We start from the raw sequence: 26,662 nt of genomic DNA, 5'->3' as shown, positions 1-26,662 counted from the left end.
GAGTCTCATTTCTTAAAAGCAGCCGCAAGCTCCTTAGAGTGGACACCAAACATTGACATAATAATTTAAAAAACTCAAGCGATGGTAATATATGTTCCATCTTCAGCGTGTTTTTTAGTAACCAGTTAAACTGTAGATTGAATTGATTAAATTGACCTGTGACATCAAGTACACGTATGCTGCTGTTCAAGTTGCAGAAAAAGACTTGCGTCCTCTGTAGGTGTCAGTTGACCTCAGATTTACTTGAATTTGGTTGGAAATACTGATGTCTGCTCCGTTCAACATTAACTTTTCCCAATTGCGCTGTATTTCCAATACTAGAACTCCAGCCATTAAAGTAAAGTGTGCACAGTGACATAATCAGCTAATAGCTCGGAGCAACAATCATCTGCGGGCCAGACCAGTGTCCAAAGACTCGATCTGCTTTCAAAGATCCTGATTACAGTTTCCCCCTCGCGTGGCTCAGAGTACGGTGCAGCCTCATAAAGAGTGAGCCGAACAGCCCCGTCTGAGGTTAATTATACATCTCTCACTCTGAGCCAGCCCGGAAGCCTGTCATTGGTCATTCTGCCTGGGGCCACCAGACAGATGTGCAACTTCCACAGATATGAAAGTTGCATGAATCCGTAATTCACCTCAGGTCGTTCAGTAGATAGACAACTATTTGGACCCATCTCTGAAACTCATGAAATATTATCTGAACATCCACACACTTTACGGCTTGTAGCACCCTATAATGTAATAATCTCCTGAAAATGTAATAACGCCTGAAAATGTAATAAAATTTGCACTTAACTCAATCGAAAATGTAATAAAACCCAATAATGTAATAACTTCACCAATAAATATCCTGACTGACATTGTAATAACATTTGTACCCATAATGTAATACCTTATTACATTATTGGGCATTTATTACATGGTACTCAAAGTCTGCAATTTAACCCAATAGTCATTCTGGTGTTTCAAAATCCAGTGTATATAACATTCTTAGATTCTTAAAACACAAAATGTAGAACTCTGGACTGAAAATGAACATATATATTACATTATTTGTCAAGTATTACATTATCAGTTTTGGAAGGAAAAAAAAAAGACCCACCTGAAAATGTAATAAATTCCCAATAATATAATAAGGTATTACATTATCGGTAAAAATGTTATTACAATATCAGTCAGAATATTTTATTACATTATTGGTGAAGTTATTACATTTTCGATTGAGTTAAGTGCAAATTTTATTACATTTTCAGGTGTTATTACATTTTCAGGCGTTATTACATTATTAGTCTATTTGCCGGCCTATAGAGCCCTATTGTGAACCCGGAAATGTTGAGTACCCCAAAGTTTTATGTTAGAAATGTATAGTATAGGTCCCCAGCATTTAGAAACTGCCGGATGCTAACTTGCATATGTTGGGCAATTAGCATAATTAGCATAATTAGCAACAATTAGCATACTCACATATATGGACAATATTTCAGCAAATGCTTGGCCAATTTGGACAATATTGGAGTGGTTTTGGGGGTTATTGATGATGCTGAATCCATTTCTGACATTTTCAGAATTCAAAATGGCTGTTTCAACCAGAAGTGGCCATATTTCAACTCAACACTTTCAATTTCAACTCCCGATTTTGATGAATTTTAGTCGATTTTGAGGTTATTGATGTGCTTAATACATTGGACTTACATTTCAGAATCAAGAGAGCTAACCCTAACCCTAACCCTCTAAATGTGATGAGCGACATGATGACTGGGCTAGGGTAGTGGAGCTACGGGTGAATGGCGTCCTGGACCTGCCTGCAGCTGATGCCCAGTATCACACCAAGTGCTACAATGATTTTAGGAAGGCGCCTATTGACTCAAGTGCAAGTGTTAGTTATAAACCAGTTGATAGCTGCTTAGCGGCTGTCATTGACCACATGAATGCAAACAAGTCGGTGACCTGGACTGTGTCAGAGTTACACGATGTATATGAAGCTAATTCGGGGGACCTCTGCAGCAAGCAGATGCTATCCAACTTGTGTGATTATTATGGTGACACTGTAGTTGTACTGAGGGTTGAAGGGTGCCTGACTATTGTTGGCTTTAGACAGTGCGTTGGTAAGTCACTCAAACTAGTAAAACAAGCTGAAACCTCTAGTGATGATGATGATGTCACCAAGCTTGTTAGGAGAGTGCGGGCGGAGGTCCGGAATATTCCCTTGCCCCGTGAATATGACCTTGGCAGCTTCCGACATGACAAGGTCATACAAGACACAAGTCCAACCCTCCTCAAGCTTCTCTCCAGTCTCAAGAATCGGACAACTCTGGGGCTTGCTGTGAAACTCCACCATAAGCATGGTAGCTCAGAACTGGTTCAGAACCTAAATGAGCATGGCATTGTCACTACCTATGATGAAGTCCTACGGTTCCGGAAGTCAGCTGCCAAATATGCTTCTGAGGACCCAGATATGTACCTGCGCGCAGTTGGCCTAGAGAAACGCATCGGCCCTATCCACAGTTGGGGTGATAATTTTGACCTTGTCGTCTTCACACCCAATGATCGCCGCACCACTCATGCCATGGCCACTCAGTTGGTGCAGAATCCAGCAGGTATTCTGTTCACTGGAGGAGCTCCTGGTGGTGGAGTCATGTCACTAAAATTACCCCGTCTGACGAAGCTCGAAGCTGGGAAACTTTGTCTAGCAGAAGGGAGCAGTTTTGTCATTGAACATTATACAGGCCCCAAGAAGATGACTCCACCAGCTCTAAAGGAAGTCCCAATAACTGATGCTATCCAAGATGCCATCAAACAGAATGTTTCAAGAGCACAGAAGAAGGACGCTGCTTGGCTCTGTCAGCTCCACTCTTCCCCTCTTCCCCTGGACTGGTCAGCCTACAATGTTGTGCAAGATCGCGATGGTGATGACAGTGATTCTAAGCTGAAGACGATCAGTGTCTTTGGACCACTGCTTGACTTGCCCCCTGCCCACCCTGATACAGTGCTCAGTACCATCGCCTACTTAGACACATCACTCAGGCGCCTTGGCATGAGCCACAGTCATATAACATTTGGCATGCAGCTGTACATGATCGCATGCCTGATCAAGTGGAGTGATCCACAGCGATGGTCATCAGTGGTGCTCAGACCTGGGATGATGCACACTCTTATGTCCTTCATCGGCTCAATTGGAGAACTGATGAATTCAACCGGTGTGGAGGAGCTAGTAGGTGCATCATTTGGAGGCCTGACATCCATCTTCAATGGGAAGGCCTGGCCCAAGGCTATGCGAGCCTTCCGTATGGTTGTGTCTGCTCTTCTTCATGACTTCTTGGAGGAGGGGGAGAAGACTCACAAGCAGATAACGGCATTCCTGGAGAAAGCGAGAGAGCACCCCACAGGCCGGCTATGGGTGGATTGCTTCATCACCCCAACCCTAATAGCTCACAGGTTCTGGCGAGCAGAAAGAGAGGGTGACTCGCTGCTGCAACAACAGTGCCTTGAAGAGATGCTGCCCTATTTCTTTGCTGCCGGTCATCATCACTACTCAAGATGGATCACATGGCATCTGCGTGACATGCAGCACCTTCCTGCTACTGCCAAGGATGACCTCCTCGCCGGAAGCCATGTGTGCCGCCACTCAGATGGTGCTGCTGCAGTGAGTGGTGATATGTTTGGGGAGCAGACATGCATCAAGCAAGGGAAGGGAGTAGAAGGCATGAAGGGCATCTCCACCAACCCTGAGAAGGTCGCCGTGTGGATCCAATTTTTCGGTATCTGCTCCCATCTCTCCAAGTCATTGGATGAGATGTACGATGATGCTGAAGCACTGGATAAAACAATGAAGCCCAATAGACATAAAGAAGAGGGTAAAGGACGGCGGGAGTTGGACGCAGAGGACCGGGCTAAAATCCTTTTTCAGCTTTTTCAGGTTTCAGGTTGGAGGGGGTTTCAGCTTATGTGATTCAGATTCAGTTTTTTGATGAAATTATTCAAGTTGAGCAATTCAAATTCAAATATAAATGATTCAAATTCAGTTTCTAGTGGCACATATTTCTGCCCATACTGAGCACTTACAGTGCGAAGGCTCTATTGTATCTGTAGGAATTATTCTTTCTTTATTCTTTCTTCTGACGAAATGAGGGCCTTTTTGCCCCCCTAAACGTCCCCCAAAAGTCACCAAATTTTGCACGCAAGTCAGGCCTGGCGAAAAATATATTTAATGGTTTGCATTAATGGGCGTGGCCTAATGGCTCAACAGCGCCCCCTAGAAAACTTTGCGCCTCAAGCCCCACAATACGGTTGACGTACATGCACGAAAATCGGTACACACCTGTATCATGTCGCAACTTAAAGAAAAGTCTCTTGGCGCCATGGCCGAAACCGAACAGGAAGTCGGCCATTTTGAATTAATCTTGTAATTTTGGCGAAATTTATGCCATTCCTTCGGCAGTTAATACGGCCCGAACCGTAACGTGCACCCAGGTATGTTATACATCAAAATGTGCGTCTCCATCCTGCCACTACACGCATTACTTTTCTCAGTCTGTACATGTTAATCTTGTGGCACATAGTTGGTTTGATGGGTTGCTGTAAAGCTCAGGAGGTAGAGAATGTGTTTGAGATGTTGCAGGACTGAGTTCAATTCTATGCAAAACTATCAGAAAATTACGCCAAGGAATGCTCTGTCAAATATTAAATGTGAGAACTAGTCAGTTTTTTTTATTTAAATAGGAGTACCTGCTTGTGTTGAGGTTCAGTGCCCTCTTCAACATGTTCTTTAACATGTTGAACATTTTGAAAGCTTGAAACAAAGGACAAAAGATAAGTTTTCAGTGCAGTTAAACTTGTGTCCTGGTGTAGCTCATCTTGGAACAAAGAGGCTTTTAATGCAGAGGTTATTGGACCAAACCTTATACCTGACCCACTTTTAAAATGACGTCCTTCTACTGACGATTGAAAACTGGCCAGGAAGCCTGGGAAAGAGGCCAGATTGTGGCGCCTCATGGTAAAGAGCTGTACATTGCTAAAGAGACTGTGAGTTCAATTCCCGCCAGAGGTCTTCAGCCCGTTGACTTTAAGTAGCACAAATCCGCTTTTAGAGTTCAACGCTAAAAATGAAAAGATAAATGCGCTATATGAGAGATGTCTTCTGTCTGAGTCTAGTTGGTGGTATGGAGTGTTTGCTCACGCCCTTAAGGCGCCAATGAAAAGGTGGTGCATGCTGGTTCAAACCATCCTCAGTATCTGGAGGCGTCAGACCTTATAATTGGACCACTTTTTAAATGATGTCCTTCAACTGAGGACTGAAAACTGGCCAGGAAGCCTGCAAAGGAGGCAAGTATGTTGTGCACCATGGAAGAGTGCCACACGTTGTTAAACAGACTGTGAGTTCAATTCCTGCCGGACTTCTTCATCCAGTTGTCTTTAAGTAGAACTAAATCCACTTATAGAGTTCAACACTCAAAATGAAAAGATAAATGCACTATATCTTTTCATTGCATTTGCATTTATCTTTTCATTTTTCATTTTTAGCGTTGAACTCTAAAAGCGGATTTGTGCTACTTAAAGTCAACGGGCTGAAGACCTCTGGCGGGAATTGAACTCACAGTCTCTTTAACAATGGGCAGCTCTTTACCAGGAGGCGCCACATTATTGCCTCTTTCCCAGGCTTCCTGGCCAGTTTTCAATCGTCAGTAGAAGGACGTCATTTTAAAAGTGGTCCAGGTATAAGGTCTGATGCCTCTACCTCACCAGAATGTGAGGATGGGGAGGGTTTGAACCAGCATGCACCACCCTTTCATTGGCACCTTAGAGCCCTGAGCAAATCCTCCACACCACCAGTATCCTTGGGGGAAGACATCTCTCATAGTGCATTTATCTTTTCATTTTGAGTGTTGAACTCTAAAAGTGGATTTTGATCTACTTAAAGACAACTGGATGAATAACTCTGGCGGGAATTGAACTCACAGTCTGTTTAACAATGTGCAGCTCTTTACCATGATGCGCCACATGCAGTACTCACCTCTTTCACAGGCTTCCTGACCAGTTTTCAATCCTCAGTAGGACATTATTTTAAAAGTGGCTCAGGTATAGGGTTTGCTCCAATAACCTCTGCATTTGAAACCCTCTTTGTTCCAAGATGAGCTACACCAGGACACAAGTTCAGCTGCACTGAAAATTGCAATCCCTCCAAACCACCAAATAACCTGTTCAGTCATGACTCATAGCGCATTTAACTTTTCATTTTGAATGTTGAACTTTAAAATTGACAGGTTTGGTGCTTTTTAAAGACAAGAGGATGAAGAACTCTAGAAGGAATTGAACCGTAAGTCTTCTTTAGACCATGCATCTCCATAACATCTTGTGCCATAGTCACATGCCGCTAAGGCTTCCTAGTGAGTTTTTAGTCCTCAGTAGAAGGAAATCGCTTTAAAAGTGGTCCCGGGATAAGGTTTGAACACAAGCTCTGCAGTGGAAAGTCTCTTTGCATCCAGTTGAGCTACTGAAGAGTACTTTGATATGAGGTTTCAAAATAGTCTATCACAGGGCTCTTCAAGTCCGGTCCTCGAGGGATCAGGTAGGATGAGAGGGCAGGAGGGGTAGAGGGATCAGAAGGGTCCTGCATGGTTTAGGTGTTATCTTGCATCAACACACCTGATTCTAATCAATGGTCATCACCAGAAGTGTCAAGTAACGAAGTACAAATACTTCGTTACCTTACTTAAGTAGAAATTTTGGTTATCTTTACTTCACTGGAGTAATTATTTTTTAGACGAATTTTTACTTTTACTCCTCACATTTTCACACAATTATCTGTACTTTTTACTCCTTACATTTAAAAAAAAGCCTTGTTACTCTATTTCATTTCGGCCTTTAAAAAAAAAACTATCCAGTTAAATTGCTCCATCCGGATAGAGTGAATTTGGTTGTGGTTGTTTCAGATGTTCTTGTCCAGTTTTGTTCTTACATCCGTTCCCTCAGATTCCTGCAACTAAATTTGGATGTACATTCCAATAAAGGTTAGGATAAATGATAACATGCCTCTGAAGTTTGACTTTTTGCACCATTACAATACTTATAGGCAACTAGTCATCATATCTCCTGCTCTCTGAAACACATGTTAATGCTCAATAGTACACATATATGCTTCTTTAATATATTTACATTATACTAAGATACATTCATTTTCAATGGCTTTTGTCCTTAATGGCTTTTTCCCCCTTACATTACTTTTACTTTTATACTTTAAGTAGTTTAGAACCCAGTACTTTTATACTTTTACTTGAGTAAAAAACTTGAGTTGATACTTCAACTTCTACAGGAGTATTTTTAAACTGTAGTATCTATACTTCTACCTGAGTAATGAAGGTGAATACTTTTGACACCTCTGGTCATCAACAACTTGTCATCGAGGTCTACACAACTCCATTAGTGACAGTTTACAGCCAGTGGAGGCTCAAACTGTTGAACTTGTCTTTGCTGCCGGTAAAACTATGACCACAAAATAACGTTTATGCATGTGCAATCAAAATCTATGACTCTGTTTCTGGAATTCACGCCTTTTGAAAAAAATGTGCTTCCATACCTGTGACCCAAATGAGAATAAGTATGTATGGATGGATACACATAAAGTTTGACATAAAGAGTCGTGGGTGGTGTGATCTGACCCGGTATTGAGTCCTTGACCTTCATTGGCCTGAATTAGCCCCGCCCCTTCTTCTGATTGGTTGATATCCGATAGTTCCTACTTTCTGCCATAACTTTTGAATGGTTTGATATAGAGAGTCATGGCTAGAGTCATCCGCTAAATGTCCAGGGGCCTCATCTATAAAGCTTGCTTGCGCAGAAAAAGCGCCTGAAAGTTGCGGAAGCCGCCATCTACGCAAAGCCTCGGATCTAAAAAGAAAAAACTAACCGAAAAATCTGCGGATCCCTACGGCAACCCTCACCCTCCCGTAAGAATCTAGTTAAGACATGGGGAACTGGCGACGCATGTGGTGAGGTGGTGAAATGCAGCCAGATACATGTCATACTCCCAGTGACTGCGTCCACATGCACTCAACAACCACTTTAAGACGCGAAGATTGGCAATAACACGAATGTGGACTGCATGTAAGCATAGTCAATGTCATCACATATCAGACTTACAGATCCATTTACACCCAAGCCGGCACCATCATAGATCCATGTGTTCCACGAGTAAGCCATTATGCAGGCATTTGCAGGACGTACATATATCATACTCCCATCCTCAAATGAGTGGTTAATAGCAGCGGTCTAATCATCTAATGATCAATCGTGACAAGGTGTGTGACAATCAGTCTAATTGCTGTGTAAGAATATAAAATGCACGGTGACAGCCGTGCGTAATGCTGCACAATGTATGCGCTGGCACTACTCGAGGACCACGGAAATGGTTGGATCAGGATGGAGAGACAATTCAGAGATCATGCAGATTTCCTGGCCCATGATGATGACTGGCTAATCAGCCGATTTAGATTCCTAAGAGCAGTGCTCTTGGATCTATGTGCTGAATTGGGACCAGCTTTAGAGAGACCGAACCGCCGGAATCGCGCTATCCCGGTGCACCTGCAGGTGCTGACGACTCTCGACTCTCGGATTTGCAATCACAGACTGAACCTACCGTTAGTTTTTAAACTGTAAAGTGGGGGGGGGGGGGACAAGTACATGATTTTGAAAAGTGGGGGGGACATGTCCCCCCTGTCCCCAGTGGTAATTGCGTTGTGACACTAACGGGCAGCAACGGCGTGCTGCCACTCACTCGCTTTATTTTATTGTATACTATTTATATACTTATTCTAACTTTTACTGTGACCACCAAATAATGTGGTTTTCCTGTCCTCCACATCATCTACAACATCTAGATCTAAGTCTCTGTGAAAGTCAGTGTCACGGTGGCTGGACACCCTCTCATTCATTCTGACGCCAAACAGGCTGCAGGAAGCCACTGCACATGCTCATTAGGCTCATCCATATGCATTTATGGTAAAAAGTGGGCGTGTAGAGGGCGGGATATGAGGCGGATTCAGCTGCGCAACCTTCCAGCTGGACTGTGATTTATAAAGCGAACATTGCGTGCAAGTGTGCGTGCACACGGTTTTTTTGATCCAGATTTTTTTTTTGCGCCCGGCATTTTCGGCTTTTGGGTGTACGTGCACTTTTAGTATGACTCCTATGCAGTCTATTTTAAATGAGGCCCCAGGTCTGAAGAATCTACATGCAAGTCATACAAGCTTCCACTGCAGCCTGAACGTGCACAAGGGTGTGAGGGCCCGTTCATCGCTGCTTGCAGCTTTATTTCTAGTTTGGTATGGTACCTGCCTTTGTTACCTCCAATACCCAATTGTGAGTCACCTCAGAGTGTAATGTGAATTAAAATGTACATGTTCTGCACTGTTTGGATAATTGTGTTCATAAATATCCTACAATTTATAACCGAGTTGTTTCAATTATTTCAAATACATAAGTTATCTGTCCAATCCAATCGATTCAGCATCTTCTAAAACTTCTAAACTGACTGAAACTTCATCAAAATCACCCCACCAGGAGTTGAAATATGGCCACTTCTGATTTAAATGGTCATTTTGAATTTTGAAAATGTCAGAAATTGATTCAGCATCCTCAATAACCCCCAGAACCACTCCAATATTGTCCAAATTGGCCAAGCAATTGCTGAAATATTGATATATGTGAGTATGCTAATTGATGCTAATTATGCTAATTGCCCAACATATGTAAGTTAGCATCCGGGAGTTTCTAAATGCTGGGGACCTATACTGTACATTTCTAACATAAAACTTTGGGGTACTCAACATTTCCGGGTTCACATTGCTGGCAATTAGACTATAATGTAATAATTTCCTGAAAATGTAATAACACCTGAAAATGTAATAAAATTTGCACTTAACTCAATCGAAAATGTAATAAAACCCAATAATGTAATAATTTCACCAATAAATATCCTGACTGATATTGTAATAACATTTTTACCAATAATGTAATACCTTATTACATTATTGAGAATTTATTACATGCTACTCAAAGTCTGCAATTTAACCCAATAGTCATTCTGGTGTTTCAAATCCAGTGTATATAACATTCTTAGATACTTAAAACACAAAATGTAGAACTCTGGACTGAAAATGAACATATATATTACATTATTTGTCAAGTATTACATTATCAATTTTGGAAGAAAAAAAAAAGACCCACCTGAAAATGTAATAAATTCCCAATAATATAATACGGTATTACATTATCGGTAAAAATGTTATTACAATATCAGTCAGGATATTTTATTACATTATTGGTGAAGTTATTACATTTTTGATTGAGTTAAGTGTAAATTTTATTACATTTTCAGGCGTTATTACATTTTCAGGTGTTATTACATTATAGGGTGAAATTATTACATTATAGGGTGCTACACGGCTCATCTGGACCTTGTCTGGGGGAGTTTCCTCCGGCTGGTGCATCAAACATTTTCTTTTGCCTTCATGTCTTTATTTTGAGAGGCTGTTGAAGGATGGCGCTGTTGGGCAGTGGATTCAGGAAGGAAAGCCCCCCGTGCTCCTCCAGGACTCCCAAAGAGAAACCAACACATCACTGATATTGCCTGCTGTCTATGGGAAGACGTGGTCGTCAGGAGGCCACACTGGTTAGGAGATAGAGGTGAGGACTTCCAGAGTAACACCAGGAAGGTTTCGCTGGTGTTCCTCAGGCGCTGCTGAGAGGTGAAGCTGAATATGTCTAATCTTTTCCATGTTTTTTTTTTTTAAATGTATTTATTAGATTTTTGTTTGCAGTTTCCAACAAGTCAAACATCAGTCATGTTACAGGCAACAAAGCAAACTTTTTCTCCCCATTCTCTCTCCCATCCCCTCGTCCCCTAGAAAAAATAAGAAAAATGGGTTAGAATAATAATAATTAAAAAAGAAAATAGAGCAAAAGAGGGAAAAACATTAATAGATATAGTATTGATTAAGAAACACTAGATATCACTTAAACATAGATATCCATTAAATAAGTACAGTTGATAGCAATAGAACCCTGGATGTGATATACAGTATATGCATGCCCGTGTGAATACAGACATACATACAAATACATGCATACAAATACTGACATCAATTATGACATTGATGTATTTCAAGAACATTTTCAGGCCATTATATCACCCCACATGGACATTCTACTCCCTCTAAGCCTCCTGCTGAAGTAAGTTACCAACATTACAGTTTTTCTCTATTGCTTAAACACATTTCACGATACTGCCCTCACTTTTCACAAAACTCTAAACACAAAACACTTTTCTAAAGCTACGTACACTAAACCTCACAGTTTCTTTTCAAAACCAACCCATCACACCAAAACAGTTGCTCATATGCTAAAAAACCAACCCATCACACCAAAACAGTTGCTCATATGCTAAAAAACCAACCCATCACACCAAAACAGTTGCTCATATGCTCAAAAACCAACCCATCACACCAAAACAGATGCTCATATGCTCAAAAACCAACCCATCACACCAAAACAGATGCTCATATGCTCAAAAACCAACCCATCACACCAAAACAGTTGCTCATATGCTCAAAAGCAAACTCTGACACCAAAATACCACTCAAGGCCTGCAAAAATGTAAACACTACTGAGCATCATTAACCACATTACCAAAAAAATTGAAAACACAATTTTCACAACTGCCAGGATGCATTTGAGCAACCTTTATTTATTCTCAAATATGTTTTGGGCATTTACTATAGATTTGTGCATTTCATGGGAATAGTTACATAATGCAGAAAATGCAGTAATATCACAACTCAATGCAAAAATGAGTACTGTAAATTCCATAGAGGATCCATCACCCTTCTTCTCCTCTCCTTTTCCCTGCCTCTCTTCTCCATCACCATTTTTATATCTAATAGCTATCATTTTTGTCCATCGTTCCTGTAGTTTCTTGTGCCGGCCCCCCTTTTTTCTCTTTTGTGCATGTTTGCAGGCTGGAGCCTCGGGAGCTGCGTTCTGGCCTGTGTTCCCGGGCCCCTCCATCCCCCATGCTGTTGCTGCTTCCGCCTGCCTGCGCCCCCCCCCCCCACCTCTGGTCATCCCGCTGCTGCTTCCACCTGCCTGCTGTGCTGCTGACGTCCCCGACCCCCCAGTCTGGCCTTCGGCAGGAGGGTCCCCCCTTATGATCCAGGTCCTGCTCAAGGTTTCTTCCTCCTAAAGGGGAGTTTTTCTTGCCACTGTTTGGCTTAAGGTTTTTCTCCCACTATGGGAGTTTTTACCTGCCATTGTTTATATAATAATTGCTCGGGGGTTTATGTTTCTGTTTATGTTTATGTTCATGTTCTGGATCTCTGGAAAGCGTCTAGAGACAACATCTGTTGTATTAGACGCTATACAAATAAAATTGAATTGAATTGAAAAATTACACACAAGAGATACAGTACAGTAACAATTGAGAACACAATGTTCAGGGCGCGATTTCTTTTACAGTAATGAATTGCTGATTGATGTTACTGTAAACCACTCTCTGACCTGGATGCTGCGATGGAAGCTAACATTGTCCCAGAGGATGACGTATATGGGAAGATCAGCTGGCCCAGGAATCTGCTGGTCTGACACGAACTCCTCTTCTTTTGTCTTGATCATCCATTTTTGTTTTTGAGCCTTCAGCAAACTGCACTGACTTATGTAGGTGTGGTCACATCATTTGCAATAGGTGTTTTCAATTATGAGTCGTTGTGTTTACTGATTGACACCAGGTATGTTCATTGTGTTCAAGTTTTGCTGATTGTGGGTAGCATTTTGCATCACATGAGCTTCACAATGCATATTGGAGCAGAGTTATGTGCAAAATGTGTTTTAGCACGGCAAAATGTGTTTAGAGTTTTGAGAAAAAGGGGATGGGTTTTGTGAAAAGTGTCTACAGGTGAATTGTGTTTGTGGTTGTGGCAAAAGGGGCATAGTTTTACTAAATGTGTTTAGGCAACTGGTCATTTGGTTTAGAGTACTGGGTTTTGTGTTTTAGCAATAGAGAAAAACTGTAGTATCATGTCTTAAAAAACATATAAAAGGTATCCAGATGTCAAAGACATGTTGCTTCCGTCTAATAATGTAAGTTATCTTTTCCATTGTCATGTTTAAAGCCATCTCTTTAATCCACCTTCCAATTCATGGTCCATCAACATTTTTCCAATTAAGGGAAATGATACATTTAGCTTTTAATATACACATATCTACAAGTCTAGATTCTTTATTTTGTAATTTTGGCGTAGTTGGGTACATACCCAGAATAAAAAACCTTGGATCCGTTGGTAACCTTTTGCCTAATATCTGATCAATCTTTTCCATGTTTATGAGAATTAAACTGCTTTTCGCTGTATTTGTTACCAGTAAAACGTATGATTCATTTTATTTAGTTTAGCATCTTATCTTACAAATCTGTAACGCAGGACTAAATGGAAGATGTGAATAAAAAAAGGATGCTGTAATTCTTACATTTACTTCTTTACTTCTTTGCACTCCACTAAGCAATACCACTTTTGACCACGTGGTGGCATTTGTGTCTGCCAGTGAGTGGGGATGCTCCATGTTTTGTTAGGCCACTTTGGTCTTGCAGAAGTGCTGACGGGGGAATTTTCTTGTGATATGGCGCCCCCATGTGGACACAAGAGGTATAGCTACTTAGAATGGCTTTAAAGGTCTTCATTTTGAATTGAAAATTACATTAGTGCTTAATTACCAGAGTTGTGTAAAATAGCCAAAAATTGTACTCAAGTAAAAGTACTGTTACTTCAGAATAATGTGACTCAAGTACAAGTAAAAAGTAGTCATCCAAATAACTACTTGAGTAAAAGTAAAAAAGTACTTGGTGAAAAAACTACTCAAGTACTGAGTAACTGTTGAGTAACGTCTGATTTATTTTTTTTAACACAACCATTCAAACAGACAAAAGTACAAAATAATCATCTTCAGGCAAATTAAATCAATAAGATAATAAAATAAATTAAAATTAATAAAAAATTGCTTAAATTAAAATAATCTTAAAGTAAATTCAAGTACTTTAATAAATAATAACATAAATAAAATAACAGAATAAAAAAATAAATTAAGCACAAGTAGCACAAAATTTCAAGCCTTTGTACTTTTCTTTTTTAACCAGCAGAACTAGAACAAACATGAACTCATAGAAACTCTGTGTGTGTTTGAGTCTGTGTAAATGTGACAAAACATGCAAAAACAAACATATTTCCCAAAGAATCACTCAGTGATGTCATGAGATTGACGCGTACGTGGATAAAAGGGATAAAAGAAAAGTAACAGCTCAACGTAGCCTAATGTAGCGGAGTAAGAGGAACAGTTTCTTCTTCACAAATCTACTCAAGTAAAAGTAAAAACTATAGTGATTCAAAACTACTCCTAAAAGTACAAAATTTCCCAAAACTTACTCAAGTAAATGTAATGGAGTAAATGTAACTCGTTACTACCCACCTCTGTTAATTACTGAGCATAAAACGCATCCCACAATCTACAAACAGGTTTATCTGTGATTCTGCGAGCACGGCTGGTCGGGTCGTGTCCCTGTACGGCCCCGTCCAGCTTCACTGCAACAGCCGACATTAAAAGTAAAACCAAACCAAGGTAAGGATTAAAACTTATTTTATTAAAAGCTAGCCTGGAACATTTTATATCAATAAAGACAATTTTAAGTGGATATTTTGATGTAAGCTTGATATTTCTGTAAAATCGCAAATGCGTAGTTACTTGTGCCGTATCATTCATATGTAAACTCAATTCAGATTCACCCAAGTTGCTTTTATTAGATATCACACTATGCATGTCTTAAAAAGCAGCGAAGTGTTGTTTTATTAACTATTCTGAAGAAGGTTTTCAACTCTGTTTTATTGATTTTGCTTTTTTTTATTAATCTGGAGGAGCTTGAAAATGGCTCCAGCCTCACTGACCTTGAAAAGACAGACAGACGGATGGATGGATGGAAGGATGAGAGGAAACTTCCGTGGAGTCTTTTCAGGTCAGTTGTTGGTTTTTCAACGTGACCCAGGACTCATTTCACGCTGTGATCAGAACTAAATGCATCCTGAATTTGTTCACACCCGTATCAAGTGTTCATTTGTGGTCGGGCCAGCGAAAACAGAGTTGATACAGGTCCAAACGGGTCGCAGGGCAGGCGGCGTACAAGTGTGTGTCATGCTGGACGATGAGATCTGCAAAAAAAACATCTGTGGGAGATTATTACTGCTGTTGGTTCAGTTTGTAAGTGCAGGCGATAAAAACAACTATAAGGTAAGAGTAAGAGATCCAAGAGAACATTTCATCATGCAGCTCAGTGCGTCTGTGACTCGCTGTCATACAAATGTGAATGTTGCAATTGTGCTTTAGCAAAACTATAACTGATGACTTTTTAATCTTTAGTAGTTTTTTTTTTTATTCCTTTAAGCAAAACATCTCGACTTCCAAAAACACACATTTACTGCTAATCTTGCATTTTCTATTATGACACGATTTTTTAGGCAACTTCAAATATGAAGTTGTAATATTATAAGGATAACATCGTAGTTTTATAAAAAGGGGGAAAAAAACATATTATGGTAATTGAGTCATAGATATGAAAATACATCATAACAAGAGTAATGGAACTGTAAGAGAAAAATAATATGGAAGTAAAGCTTTACAAGAATAAAAGATGTAATATAACAAAAAAAGTTGTAATATGCGTTAAAGATGAGGAAGTTTGAGCACAATAGGATTAATAAATAAGGAAATACCTTTGTTTTTGGTCCACCAGGATCACTTTATTATTAATGTAATATAAAATATGCCTTTTTTTTTTAGAAAGAACTGAATATGTCTTGAATTATTGTGATGAATGTTTATCCTGTAAAATTACATCCACCTTCTTGTGAGGTTGCACATTCCCGTTAGCGTTTTTGTGTTACATAGAGCAAAATTTGTAGTAGATAGTGCACTACTAGTTCTGTTTAGGGAACTATGAAGTGAGCAAAATAAACTTTTACAGACTATTATCTCAGTTTGGCTCTGTTGCTTATTGGCATTGCACGGATGCGTAAGAGATCGCCGTTGGCCAACGTAATGACCTTTAGACGTATCAGAGAAACATTTTAAGATGGTGCCTTCCCTTCCCAGACTGCCAGGTTCATTGTGGAGGTCATGAGATAGAGTTGAACTTTCATTTTCTTTTCACTGTACAAACATGTGATTTGGTCCAGGTTTAAGATTTTTCCATGTTTTCCACACGTGGCATATCACTTCGAGCCACATCGTAGACATATTTCCACTGCTCATGCAATGGAAAAAGTGATGGGCATGTTTGGTATCCAGGTAAGGCCGGAGGATATATGGTGGTGGACTTTGGAAGAAAGAAGAAGAATTAAAGCTGCAAGCAGCGATGAACGGGCCCTCGCGCGTGCAATTTTCACCAATTAAGGTCAAGGACTCAAAACTAAGTCCGATGACACTACCCATGACTCTATGTCAAACCATTCAAAAAAATATGGCAGAAAATAGGAACTATCAAATATGGACCAATCAGAAGAAGGGGCGGGGCTAATTCAGGCCAATGAAGGTCAAGGACTCAAAACCGAGTCCGATGACACCACCCACGAGTCTTTATGTCAAACCGTTCAAAAGTTATGGCAGAAAGTAGGAACTATCAAATATGGACCAATCAGATGAAGGGGGGGCGCTTTTTGGCGTCTATCGTTGCCACGGTAACGCTTTTGACTGAGAAAAGTAATGCTTATCGTTGCAGGATCGAGACGCACATTCTGATGTATAACACACCTGGGTGCACGTTACGGTTCGGGCCGTATTAACTGCTGAAGAAATGGCATAAATTGCGCCAAAATTACACGATTAATTCAAAATGGCCGAATTCCTGTTCGGTTTCGGCCATGGCGCCAAGAGACTTTTGTTGCGACATGATACAGGTGTGTACCGATTTTCATGCATGTACATAAAACCGTATCGTGAGGCTTGAGGCACGAAGTTTTCTAGGGGGCGCTATTGGGCCATTTTGCCACGCCCATTAATGCAAAGCATTAAATATAAAAATTTTCGCCTGGCTTGCGTGCAAAATTTGGTGACTTTTGGGGCACGTTTAGGGGGGCAAAAAGGCCCTCATTTCGTCGGAAGAAAAACAACAACGAGAACGAGAACATCTCCTACAGATACAATAGGGCCTTCGCACTGTAAGTGCTCGGGCCCTAATAAATGATGGAAATAGCTGTGGTGAATACTCAGGTACTCAGGTAGGCAGACAGCAAAGGGTGGTGGTGAGTAGGAGAGCTCTGGTGGGGAAGAAGACAAAGGCAGAACAGAAGAAAAAGTGGTGGAAGCAGAACATGGAAGAGTGTTGTGTGGGTTTCAGAGAGGTTAGAAAGGCTCTGGGTGGTCAGGAGGTTCTTCTAGATGACGGGACAACTACATCTAATGTGATCAGGGAGACAGATGAGAGAGTATTTGGAGTGCCATCTCTTAGGAAAGTAGATGAGGAGACTTGGTGGTGGAATGAGGAAGTGTAGGAGCATGTACACAGATAGAGGTTAGCTAAGAAGTGGGACACTGAGAGGACTGAAGAGCATATTTAGGAGTGCAGGGAGATGCAGTGTAAGGTGAAGCGGGCAACGGGCAAATAGGGCGTACAATGATTTATATACTTGGTTTGATAGCAAGTGGAGAGGGAGAGTGATTTATACAGGTCAGCGAGGTAGAGATGGGAAAGATGTGCAGTAGGCTAGGGTGATCGAGGATAGCTAGAAATGTAGTTACAGGTGTCAGAAGTGTGATGAAAAGATGATGAATGAGGGGAAAAAAGAGACAACAAAGAGCAGAAGAAGTGGCCATTGTGGACCAGGAGGTAGCAAAGGCTAGTAAGGCTGAAGTGAGCAGGGCATTGAAGAGGATGAAGAGTGGAAAGGCAGTTGGTCAGGATGATATACATGTGGAGGTTTGGAAATGTCTACGAGATGTGGCAGTGGAGTTTTTGATTGACATGTAACAAGGTTTTAGAGAGTGAGAGGATTCCCGAGGAATGATGAAGTGTGCAGGTGCTGATTTTCGGGAACAAATGAAACGTGCAGAGTTGCAAAAACTACAGACATAAAATTGATGAGCCATACAATGAAGTTATGGGTGGAGTCATAGAAGCTAGACTAAGGGCAGAAGGGGGCATTTGTGAACAGCAGTTTGGTTTCATGCCGAAAAATTGTACTTGGTTGCAATATTTACTTTGAGGGTGTTGATGCAGAAGGTCAGAGAAGATCAGAGAGAGCTCCGCTGTGTCTTTGTAAACCTTGAGAAAGTATGTGAGAGAGAAGCTGGTACTGTATGAGGAAGGCTGGAGTAGCAGAGACGTCTGTTAGAGTGGTGGAGGACAGGTTAAGGAGCTGTGGTGCAGGACAGGTTAAGGATCTGTGGTGTAGGACAGGTTAAGGAGCTGTGTGGTGGGAAAGGTTAAGGAGCTGTGGTGTAGGACAGGTTAAGGAGCTGTGGTGTAAGACAGGTTAAGGAGCTGTGGTGTAGGACAGGTTAAGGAGCTGTGGTGTAGGACAGGTTAAGGAGCTGTGGTGTAAGACAGGTTAAGGAGCTGTGGTGTAGGACAGGTTAAGGAGCTGTGGTGTAGGACAGGTTAAGGAGCTGTGGTGTAGGACAGGTTAAGGAGCTGTGGTGTAGGACAGGTTAAGGAGCTGTGGTGCAGGACAGGTTAAGGAGCTGTGGTGCACGACAGGTTAAGGAGCTGTGGTGCAGGACAGGTTAAGGAGCTGTGGTGTTATGTAGGTGTGACAGAGAGGTTCAAGGTGGAGGTGGGGATGCATCAAGGATCGGCTCTGGGCCCCGGCTTGTTTGCTATGGTGATGGACAGGCTGACAGATGAGGTTAGACAGGAACCTCCATGGATTATGATGTTTGCCGATGACAGTGACTGCGTTTACATGCAGTCAATAACCCTTTTAAAAACCGAATTATGGCAATAACCCGAATTTGCACGGCCATGTAAACACCAATAACCCATTTGAATAAACCGAATTTGCTCATATTCGGGTTTTTAAAAACCCGATTATGACCCCTGGGTTACTCCTTTCAAAACCCGAATATTCGGGTCATGTAAACGCAAAACGGAATATCCCCATCAAACGGAACATGAATTTGTTTACTGCGCATGCTCTGTTCACAAGGAATCCTGGTCTTTTGAGTCCAGGAAGTTCTTCTAAACACGGAGAAACACAAGACCAGGAGGAGACTAATCACTTCATAAATGTAATGAAGGATATGAACATTTTGGCTTTTGTAGACGGTAGAAAGTACGGGGATAGCAAGATTTACAACAAGGTGAGCGAAAGTTGCGCGAAGCAGCATTTGTTTTGAATTTGGATACAGGAAGAAGAAGTGGAAATGACGGTAATTGCGTCATCATGTTCTCCGCGCGTCGCTGGTTTGATCCAGATATCCCAAATGATTAATTACCGTGTAAACGGAATATTCCGAATGTTTCAGTAACCGGAATATTAGCAATAACCCCAATTTTGACTGCATGTAAACTTAGTCAATGACAGGAACCCAAGTGCAACGGTGAGCAGACATGAAGAAGATGGAGGATTTTAAGTACTTGGGGTCAACAGTCCAGAGCAACGGAGAATGTGTTAAAGAGGTGAAGAAGAGTGTGTAAGCAGGTTGGAATGGGTGGAGAAAAGTGTCAGGGCATGTGTGATGAGAGTATCAGCAAGAATGAAAGGTGGTGATACCCACCGTGCTGTACGGTTTAGAGACCGTTGCACTGAGGAAAAGAAGTAGCAGAGGGTAAAATGGCGAGGATGGATAGGAACGAGGACACCAGAGGGGCAGCAAAGGTTAGATTCTTTGGAGAGAAAGTCAGAGAGGCCAGACTGAGATGGTCTGGACATGTACAGAGAGGAAAGATAGGGAAAATATCAGCAGGAGGATGATGAGGTCCGACCTGAGGCCTAGAGAAAGGCCGAAGAGGAGATTTATGGATGTCGTTAGAGAGGACATGAAGTTGGTTGGTGTGAGGGGAGAGGATGCCGAGGACAGGGATAGATGGAGACGGATGATTGGCTGTGGTGACCCCTGAAGGGAACAGCCGAAAGGAGGAGGAGGAGGAGGACACATTTAGTACACTTTAGAGTTGAACTATTCCCAATACATTAGTGGAGAGCTCTTTAAAGCAGTGGCCGCACCAGGAAGTGCTCCACATGCTGATTATTAGTCCATGGGCCAGACCAGATATCAGTACCACTCAAGGTGACCAAACTTACTTATGATTTTTGAAAAGATCCATGATTATAGATGATATTTTGGTAAGATAACCTTCCTGAGTGGCAGCTGTATCATAGTTATCAGCTCATCAAGTTACCCACCTCCATCAGGTTAATTGATGATTCTAAATTGGGTATATTATACATTTCCTGAATCCTTATGGTCTTGTGAGTATTCCAGTTTTTGTATTTTGTGTCTCTAATGTTGTTTACAAAACTAAATTGGTTCCTTATCTCATTATGTCCTTTATGTCGTGTATTTGCAGATAAAGACCAGTTTGTGACATTAGTGGCTGTTATAGTTTCATAGGAGCCTAATGATGCTCTTCTAGTTTAAGGCTCACAATGACCTGCAACAATAATATAGTAGAGGTATATTATACATTTCCTGAATCCTTATGGTCCTGTGAGTATTCCAGTTTTTGTATTTTGTGTCTCTGTTGTTCCTAGATGACACAGGGATAAAAGATAGTATATCATTTAGGCGAAAATTGTGTAAAAATGTGTGTTGTTTATAGTTTAAAGAGCTGCAGTGACCTCTATGTTGGTCAGAAAGATTCACATCTTAGCTTGAATGAATGCTTAAAAGGTCTCCTTTAAAATGATACCAAAGACAATATAGTGAAACATTGACAGATTTCCTGTACATGAGTCTAAACCAGGATATGCAGCAGCATCTAAAATGTAATTTTCTGAACTTCATGAGCTGATAACTCTGATCCAGCTGCCACTCAGGAAGTTTATCATACCAAAATATCATCTACAGACATGGATCTTTTCAAAAATCACAATTAAGTTTGGTCACCTTGAGTGGTACTAACAAGTGAAATTTTGGGCTCTGGCCCCTGGACTATATTGGGCCACCAGAAGGTGGAAGACTGACTCACAACTTCCCAGTTTTGTCTTTTTGCATCTCATGTCACAAACTGCTTATTATTTTCACATCTGGCTGACAGAGTAACATGACTGGAATCATGTTTGCGTCCAGCTGATGAAGATGCGTCTCACCCTTCAGCTCAATCGGCCTCCAAACCCTCTTAAGGAAATATTTGCTGCTTTACAGACGATCGCAGTGACTGACCTTTGAATGTGAGTTCACCCACAGGTCACGTCTTGGCGCTTTAGCGCCTAATGATGCACCAGATCACACTCAAAGACATTACGCCACATCCAGGCACTTCTGTGGTAATTTGCATAAATTATTCCTCTTGTTTATAATGATTGAGCAGTATTTTTAGCCACATTTATCCCTGGCTTCTGCCTCTCACTCCGTTTATCAGTTCTGTAACTGTGCGATCTCTGAGATGAATCAATGAGATAAGTAAATGAAACACATGTGGGTGCTGCGAGCGGAAGAGGAGAAAGAGGTGAAGGTTGTAATAATTTCTTTAAAAAAAAAAAAAATATATATCTGGAAGTCTGCATCGCCGTCGCGCTGTCAGACTTTTTAATCCGCCGCGCTGCAGTGGCGCCGCGTGACACCTCATCTTCACATTGCCTGCTGATTCCTCCACCTTCCCTCTGAAATTACTGTCTGTAATCTTTTTGGCACCAAAATGAGGGACGGAGAGGAGGAAAAGAAAAAAAAACCCACCACCACAAGCCAGGTTCAGAGAGAAATGAACATTTTAATTAGGTGTTTTGGCACTGGTTTAAATTTCGACTCCACACAAACATTTTTCTGAAAGCTGGCAGTTAAATAAGCATCTCTGGATACAACATTCATTTAAATAATAATCTGAGATACGGCGTCTAATGAAAACAGCTTTTTTCACGTTGCCGGCGGCAACACTCGGAGAGGCGACTCGTAGAACTGTACAAGTGCAGAAACGGGCGAGAATAAATTAAAACGCGACGTATCTGAAGAAAACCGTCACGTTGGCGTTGGCAAGGAAACAAAAGCATCGGCCTCCAACAGTTCGTCGCTGCGGCGTCGTTCAGTGGAGAGGTAGAGTTCACATCATCGTCACGGCAACCAATTTGAAAGCGAAAAGAAAAGTTGTCAAAATCTACAGCAGCCGAGAGCTCAACAAAAATAATAACTTGCAAAACTGCCCGAAATAGGTGAAAATCAAACGAATCAAAAATGAAATTTACTTAAAACGTTTAAAACGCTTGTTTTGGCAAGTTGAGGCTAGCTTAACTCATGCGTGACAGCGGATGTTGTTGACGTAGTCACGTTTCTACCCGCTCAGTGTTCAAGTAAGGCGAGTTTTTTGTAAATCGGTCTGCGCTCGATTGTAGCGGTTAGCACTGGCCGCAGGTTGATTGGCAGAATTTTGCAGGAAAATGTAACCCTTGTGCAGTTTTTGGGTCAAGGGAGGGTGAAGGGAGAAAAGAAGGAATGAAGGAAAGAAAGAAGTAAGGAAGAAAGGAGAAAAGAAGGAAGGAAGTAGGAAAGGGAGTAAGGAAGGGAGAAAAGATGGAAGGGAGGAAAGAAGGAAGTAAGGAAGAAAAGAAGGAAGGAAGTAGGAAAGGGAGTAAGGAAGGGAGAAAAGATGGAAGGGAGGAAAGAAGGGAGAAAAGATGGAAAGAAGGGAGAAAGAAAGGAAAGAAGGGAGAAAAGGAAAGAAGGGAGGGAGGGAAGAAGGAAGGAATGGATAAAATAAGGAAAGGAGGAAGGAAAAGCAAAGAAGGTAATAAAGGAATGAATGACGGAAGGGAGGTAGGAAGGAGTAAAGGAGGGTAAAAAAGGAGGAAAAGAGGAAAGGAAGGAGAGAGCATGGCAGGAAGAAAGAAGGATACAAGACCCAAAGACAGTACAAGGGTTAAAATGTTCTCAACTTCTGAAGGGAGCGCCGCCGCCAATGCTGCGCCTACATGGGCACATCTGCCGCAATGTCCTAATTTTGAGATTCCAAATATTAAAACAAACCATAAAAATACATTTTAGCTACTTTCTTTTTTGTACAACGCTAATGAGAAGACGTTTACATCCATCTTTGGTCCATCTGTGTTCAGATCTCGGTTCTTTTGCAGCAGAACTTTGCTCTTATTGCAGGGGATTTTCTTCAGCTCCGCCGTGTTGAAGCTCGTCTCTCTTTCCAAACAGGACAAAGTTCCTCATGCAAACATCTGCATGTGTAGCGGTCAGTGGCAGAAAGGGTTTTAGTGTTCTAAAGGCCACGTTTCAGCGTTTGCAGGACTTCCAGGCAGCTGTGTGAAGCTTAGCTTCCCTTGGGGGCGCTGCCTTGTTTGTGGTCAAAGGTTTGATACCTCCCCTCCCCTCCACCCTTTTCCTCCAAAGTCAAATGTCTGCAGGCTAAAAGTCTGTTTCCTGAGTTTCTGTCCTCGCTTTTCCTGTGTTTGTCCAGGAAGCTTCCACAGATTTCCCTTGCCTCTTTCTCTTCCTACAGGAAGGAGTTTGATAAACATGTTATTGGCTAAAGGCTCCGCAGGGACAGCCCTGAACTGTCTACTTGCTCCTTTTCTGCCTTTTTACTTCAGGAGACAAAAGCTGGTGTTTTAGTTGCGTCGAGCAGCAGCAGCAGCTCAGAGGAGCTGCTGGCAAGGCTGGAAGGTCACACAGATGACAACAGAAAAGGAGTTTCAAAGCTATTGGAAAGAAGCAGGAAACTGATGCTGCCCATCCGGGTGGAGGTCCAACTTCTTCTTCTGTGTCGTCTCATATTTTGGTTTCTTTGTACTCTGCTCTGAAGGAGTCTTTGATGGCCAGGAGACCGGAGGCCAGGAGATGTCCACCCACTTTGCTGTACCACTCCTGCGACCGACCCCTGGAACACAAAACGGAGACAGGACATCAGTTACGGCTCAGAAACACCAACACGATTGTATCTCATAACGAGTGTAAAAGTACAAAGTCCTTTAAATTTTACCAGTACAAATATTCAGAGGTGTCTTCAGTATTCACATTCATTACTCAGGTAGAAGTATAGATACTAGAGTTTAAAAATACTCCTGTAGAAGTTGAAGTATTAACTCAAGTTTTTTACTCAAAAGTATAAAAGTACTGGTTTGAAAACTAGTTAAAGTATAAAAGTAAAAGTAATGTAAGGGGGAAAAAAGCCATTAAGAACAAAAGCCATTGAAAATGAATGCATCTTAGTATAATGCAAATATATTAAAGAACCATATATGGACCTGATTTACTAAAGGTTTGCGTGCGTAAAAACGTGTGCAAACTTGACAGCACCCGCAAACCAAAGTGCCAGCTGATCTACTAACAGCGTGCAAAGAGGACTGCGCCTCTCAAATGCGCAAAATAGCACACGCTATTCATTTAGTACTTTTGCCCTGATGAATAATCAATATGGGGCGTACCCGCCAGAATACGGCACAACAATTTGCCTCTTCCACTAATATCTCTAACTCCAACTCGTCAAATTTCATTTTGCGCTTGCGACTATATCCTGCTTTCCATCCAGACTCTCCATGGCGCAAAGTTTGCGCCGCAAACCGTAATACGTGCAACACCTCATTTAAATACTGCTATTTGCACCTGTTAATTGCGCACGCATTCTTAGTTGATCACCCGCAAAACACACAACAACAGCACGTGCAAACTTTTTCAGTGCACACGCAATTTAGTACTCTTTATTTAGGATCTTAGTGAATCGGGCCCATAGTGTACTATTGAGCATTAACATGTGTTTCAGAGAGCAGGAGATATGATGACTAGTTGCCTATAAGTATTGTAATGGTGCAAAAAGTCAAACTTCAGAGGCATGTTATCATTTATCCTAACCTTTATTGGAATTACATCCAAGTTTAGTTGCAGGAATCTGAGGGAACGGATGTAAGAACAAAACTGGACAAGAACATCTGAAACAACCACAACCAAATTCACTCTATCCGGATGGAGCAATTTAACTGGATAGTTTTTTTTAAAGGCCGAAATGAAAGTAACAAGGCTGTTTTTAAAATGTAAGGAGTAAAAAGTACAGATAATTGCGTGAAAATGTAAGGAGTAAAAGTAAAAAGTCGTCCGAAAAGATAATGACTCCAGTGAAGTACTAGCTGGGAGGGAATTGTCAAAAATCATAAAGATTGTGCACTTGGTGACAAGTTTTTGATATTTGGCATGGTGTTAGTTATGGACATAAGGTTTTCAAAAACCATCGCAAACAAATGGTGACGCCCCCTAGTGGCCAGTTTGCAGAAAATTCAAAATGGCTCCCGCCGAAAAGACCAAATGTCATATCTCAGCTTCCCTTAGTCCTAGATTGTTGTATATTGTCACTTTCTCTACTTTTTTGGTGCCACGAATTCAATTCTGAGATAAATTTCCTATTTCAAGGTCATGTTGAAGGTCAAATTTAATTTCCAAGGTCATTTTTTGCCCAAAAAACTCCATATCTCTAGAATTAAGTCACATAGAAAGATTATTTAGGGCTCTAGACCCATATTTTCACCCCCAAGGAATGCAATTTTCTGTTTATTGGACAGTAGTGTCAATAATCTCACTGGATGGAGCAATTTAACTGGATAGTTTTTTTTAAAGGCCGAAATGAAATAGAGTAACGAGCCTGTTTTTAAAATGTAAGGAGTAAAAAGTACAGATAATTGCGTGAAAATGTAAGGAGTAAAAGTAAAAAGTCGTCTGAAAAATAGGAATGAGCGATATTTTACCGTTCACGATAAACCGTCAAAAAAATTCCCCACGGTAAGAATTTTTCATCTCACGGTAAAAACGATAAATTCCCGTTGATGACGTTTTTGTGTAAAGTTGATTTATGGTTCTGTGTTAAATCCACGCACAACGTACGTGAAGGAAGGAAGGAAGGAAAGGGGAGAAGGAAGGGAGAAAAAAGGAAAGGAAGAAGGAAGGAGAGAGCAGGAGGAAAGAAGGAAGGAAGGGAAAAAAGAAGGAAGGAAGGAAATGAGCCTGAAAGAAAGAAAGAAAGAAAGAAAGAAAGAAAGAAAGAAAGAAAGAAAGAAAGAAAGAAAGAAAGAAAGAAAGAAAGAAAGAAAGAAAGAAAGAAAGAAAGAAAGAAAGAAAGAAAGAAAAATTCCCGTTGATGATGATGTTTTTGTGTAACAAACATGGCAGATCTGAGAGCGAGATAGATTTATAGTTAAAAAGGTGGAGTTGAATTGGTATTTTTTTATCGTCATTTTTATCGTTATCAGGATAAATGCCAGAAATTATCGTGATACATTTTTTAGTCCCTACCGCCCAGCCCTACTGAAAAATAATTACTCCAGTGAAGTATAGATAACCAAAATTTCTACATAAGTAAGGTAACGAAGTATTTGTACTTCGTTACTTGACACCTCTGCAAATATTTGATGTTATTTGACGCCTCATTTCATGTTACAGTTTGGTTATTGCAGAATTAAACGCAGCACGTATTAACTCCCGAGATGCAACTTGG

At 41.1% G+C, this 26,662-nt stretch overlaps 1 protein-coding gene across 2 annotated transcripts in view; it reads right to left on the bottom strand.

The window, feature by feature from the left end:
- Positions 1-21,931: 21,931 nt before the first annotated feature.
- The window catches only part of si:dkeyp-23e4.3 (rho GTPase-activating protein 7), a 70,832-nt gene continuing 66,101 nt past the window's right edge, over positions 21,932-26,662 (bottom strand). For both annotated transcript variants that reach the window (XM_061740593.1, XM_061740594.1), the window contains exon 17: positions 21,932-24,061. In XM_061740593.1, coding sequence (XP_061596577.1) covers positions 23,953-24,061 — 109 coding nt within the window. In that variant the 3' untranslated portion in view covers positions 21,932-23,952. The remainder of the gene's footprint in view (positions 24,062-26,662) is intronic.

This window comes from Cololabis saira, chromosome 14 (genome assembly GCF_033807715.1).
Source record: "Cololabis saira isolate AMF1-May2022 chromosome 14, fColSai1.1, whole genome shotgun sequence".
Classification (NCBI taxonomy): Eukaryota; Metazoa; Chordata; class Actinopteri; order Beloniformes; family Belonidae; genus Cololabis; species Cololabis saira.
Note: the sequence above shows the minus strand (reverse complement) of the source record. Positions and strands in the feature narration are given on the sequence as shown.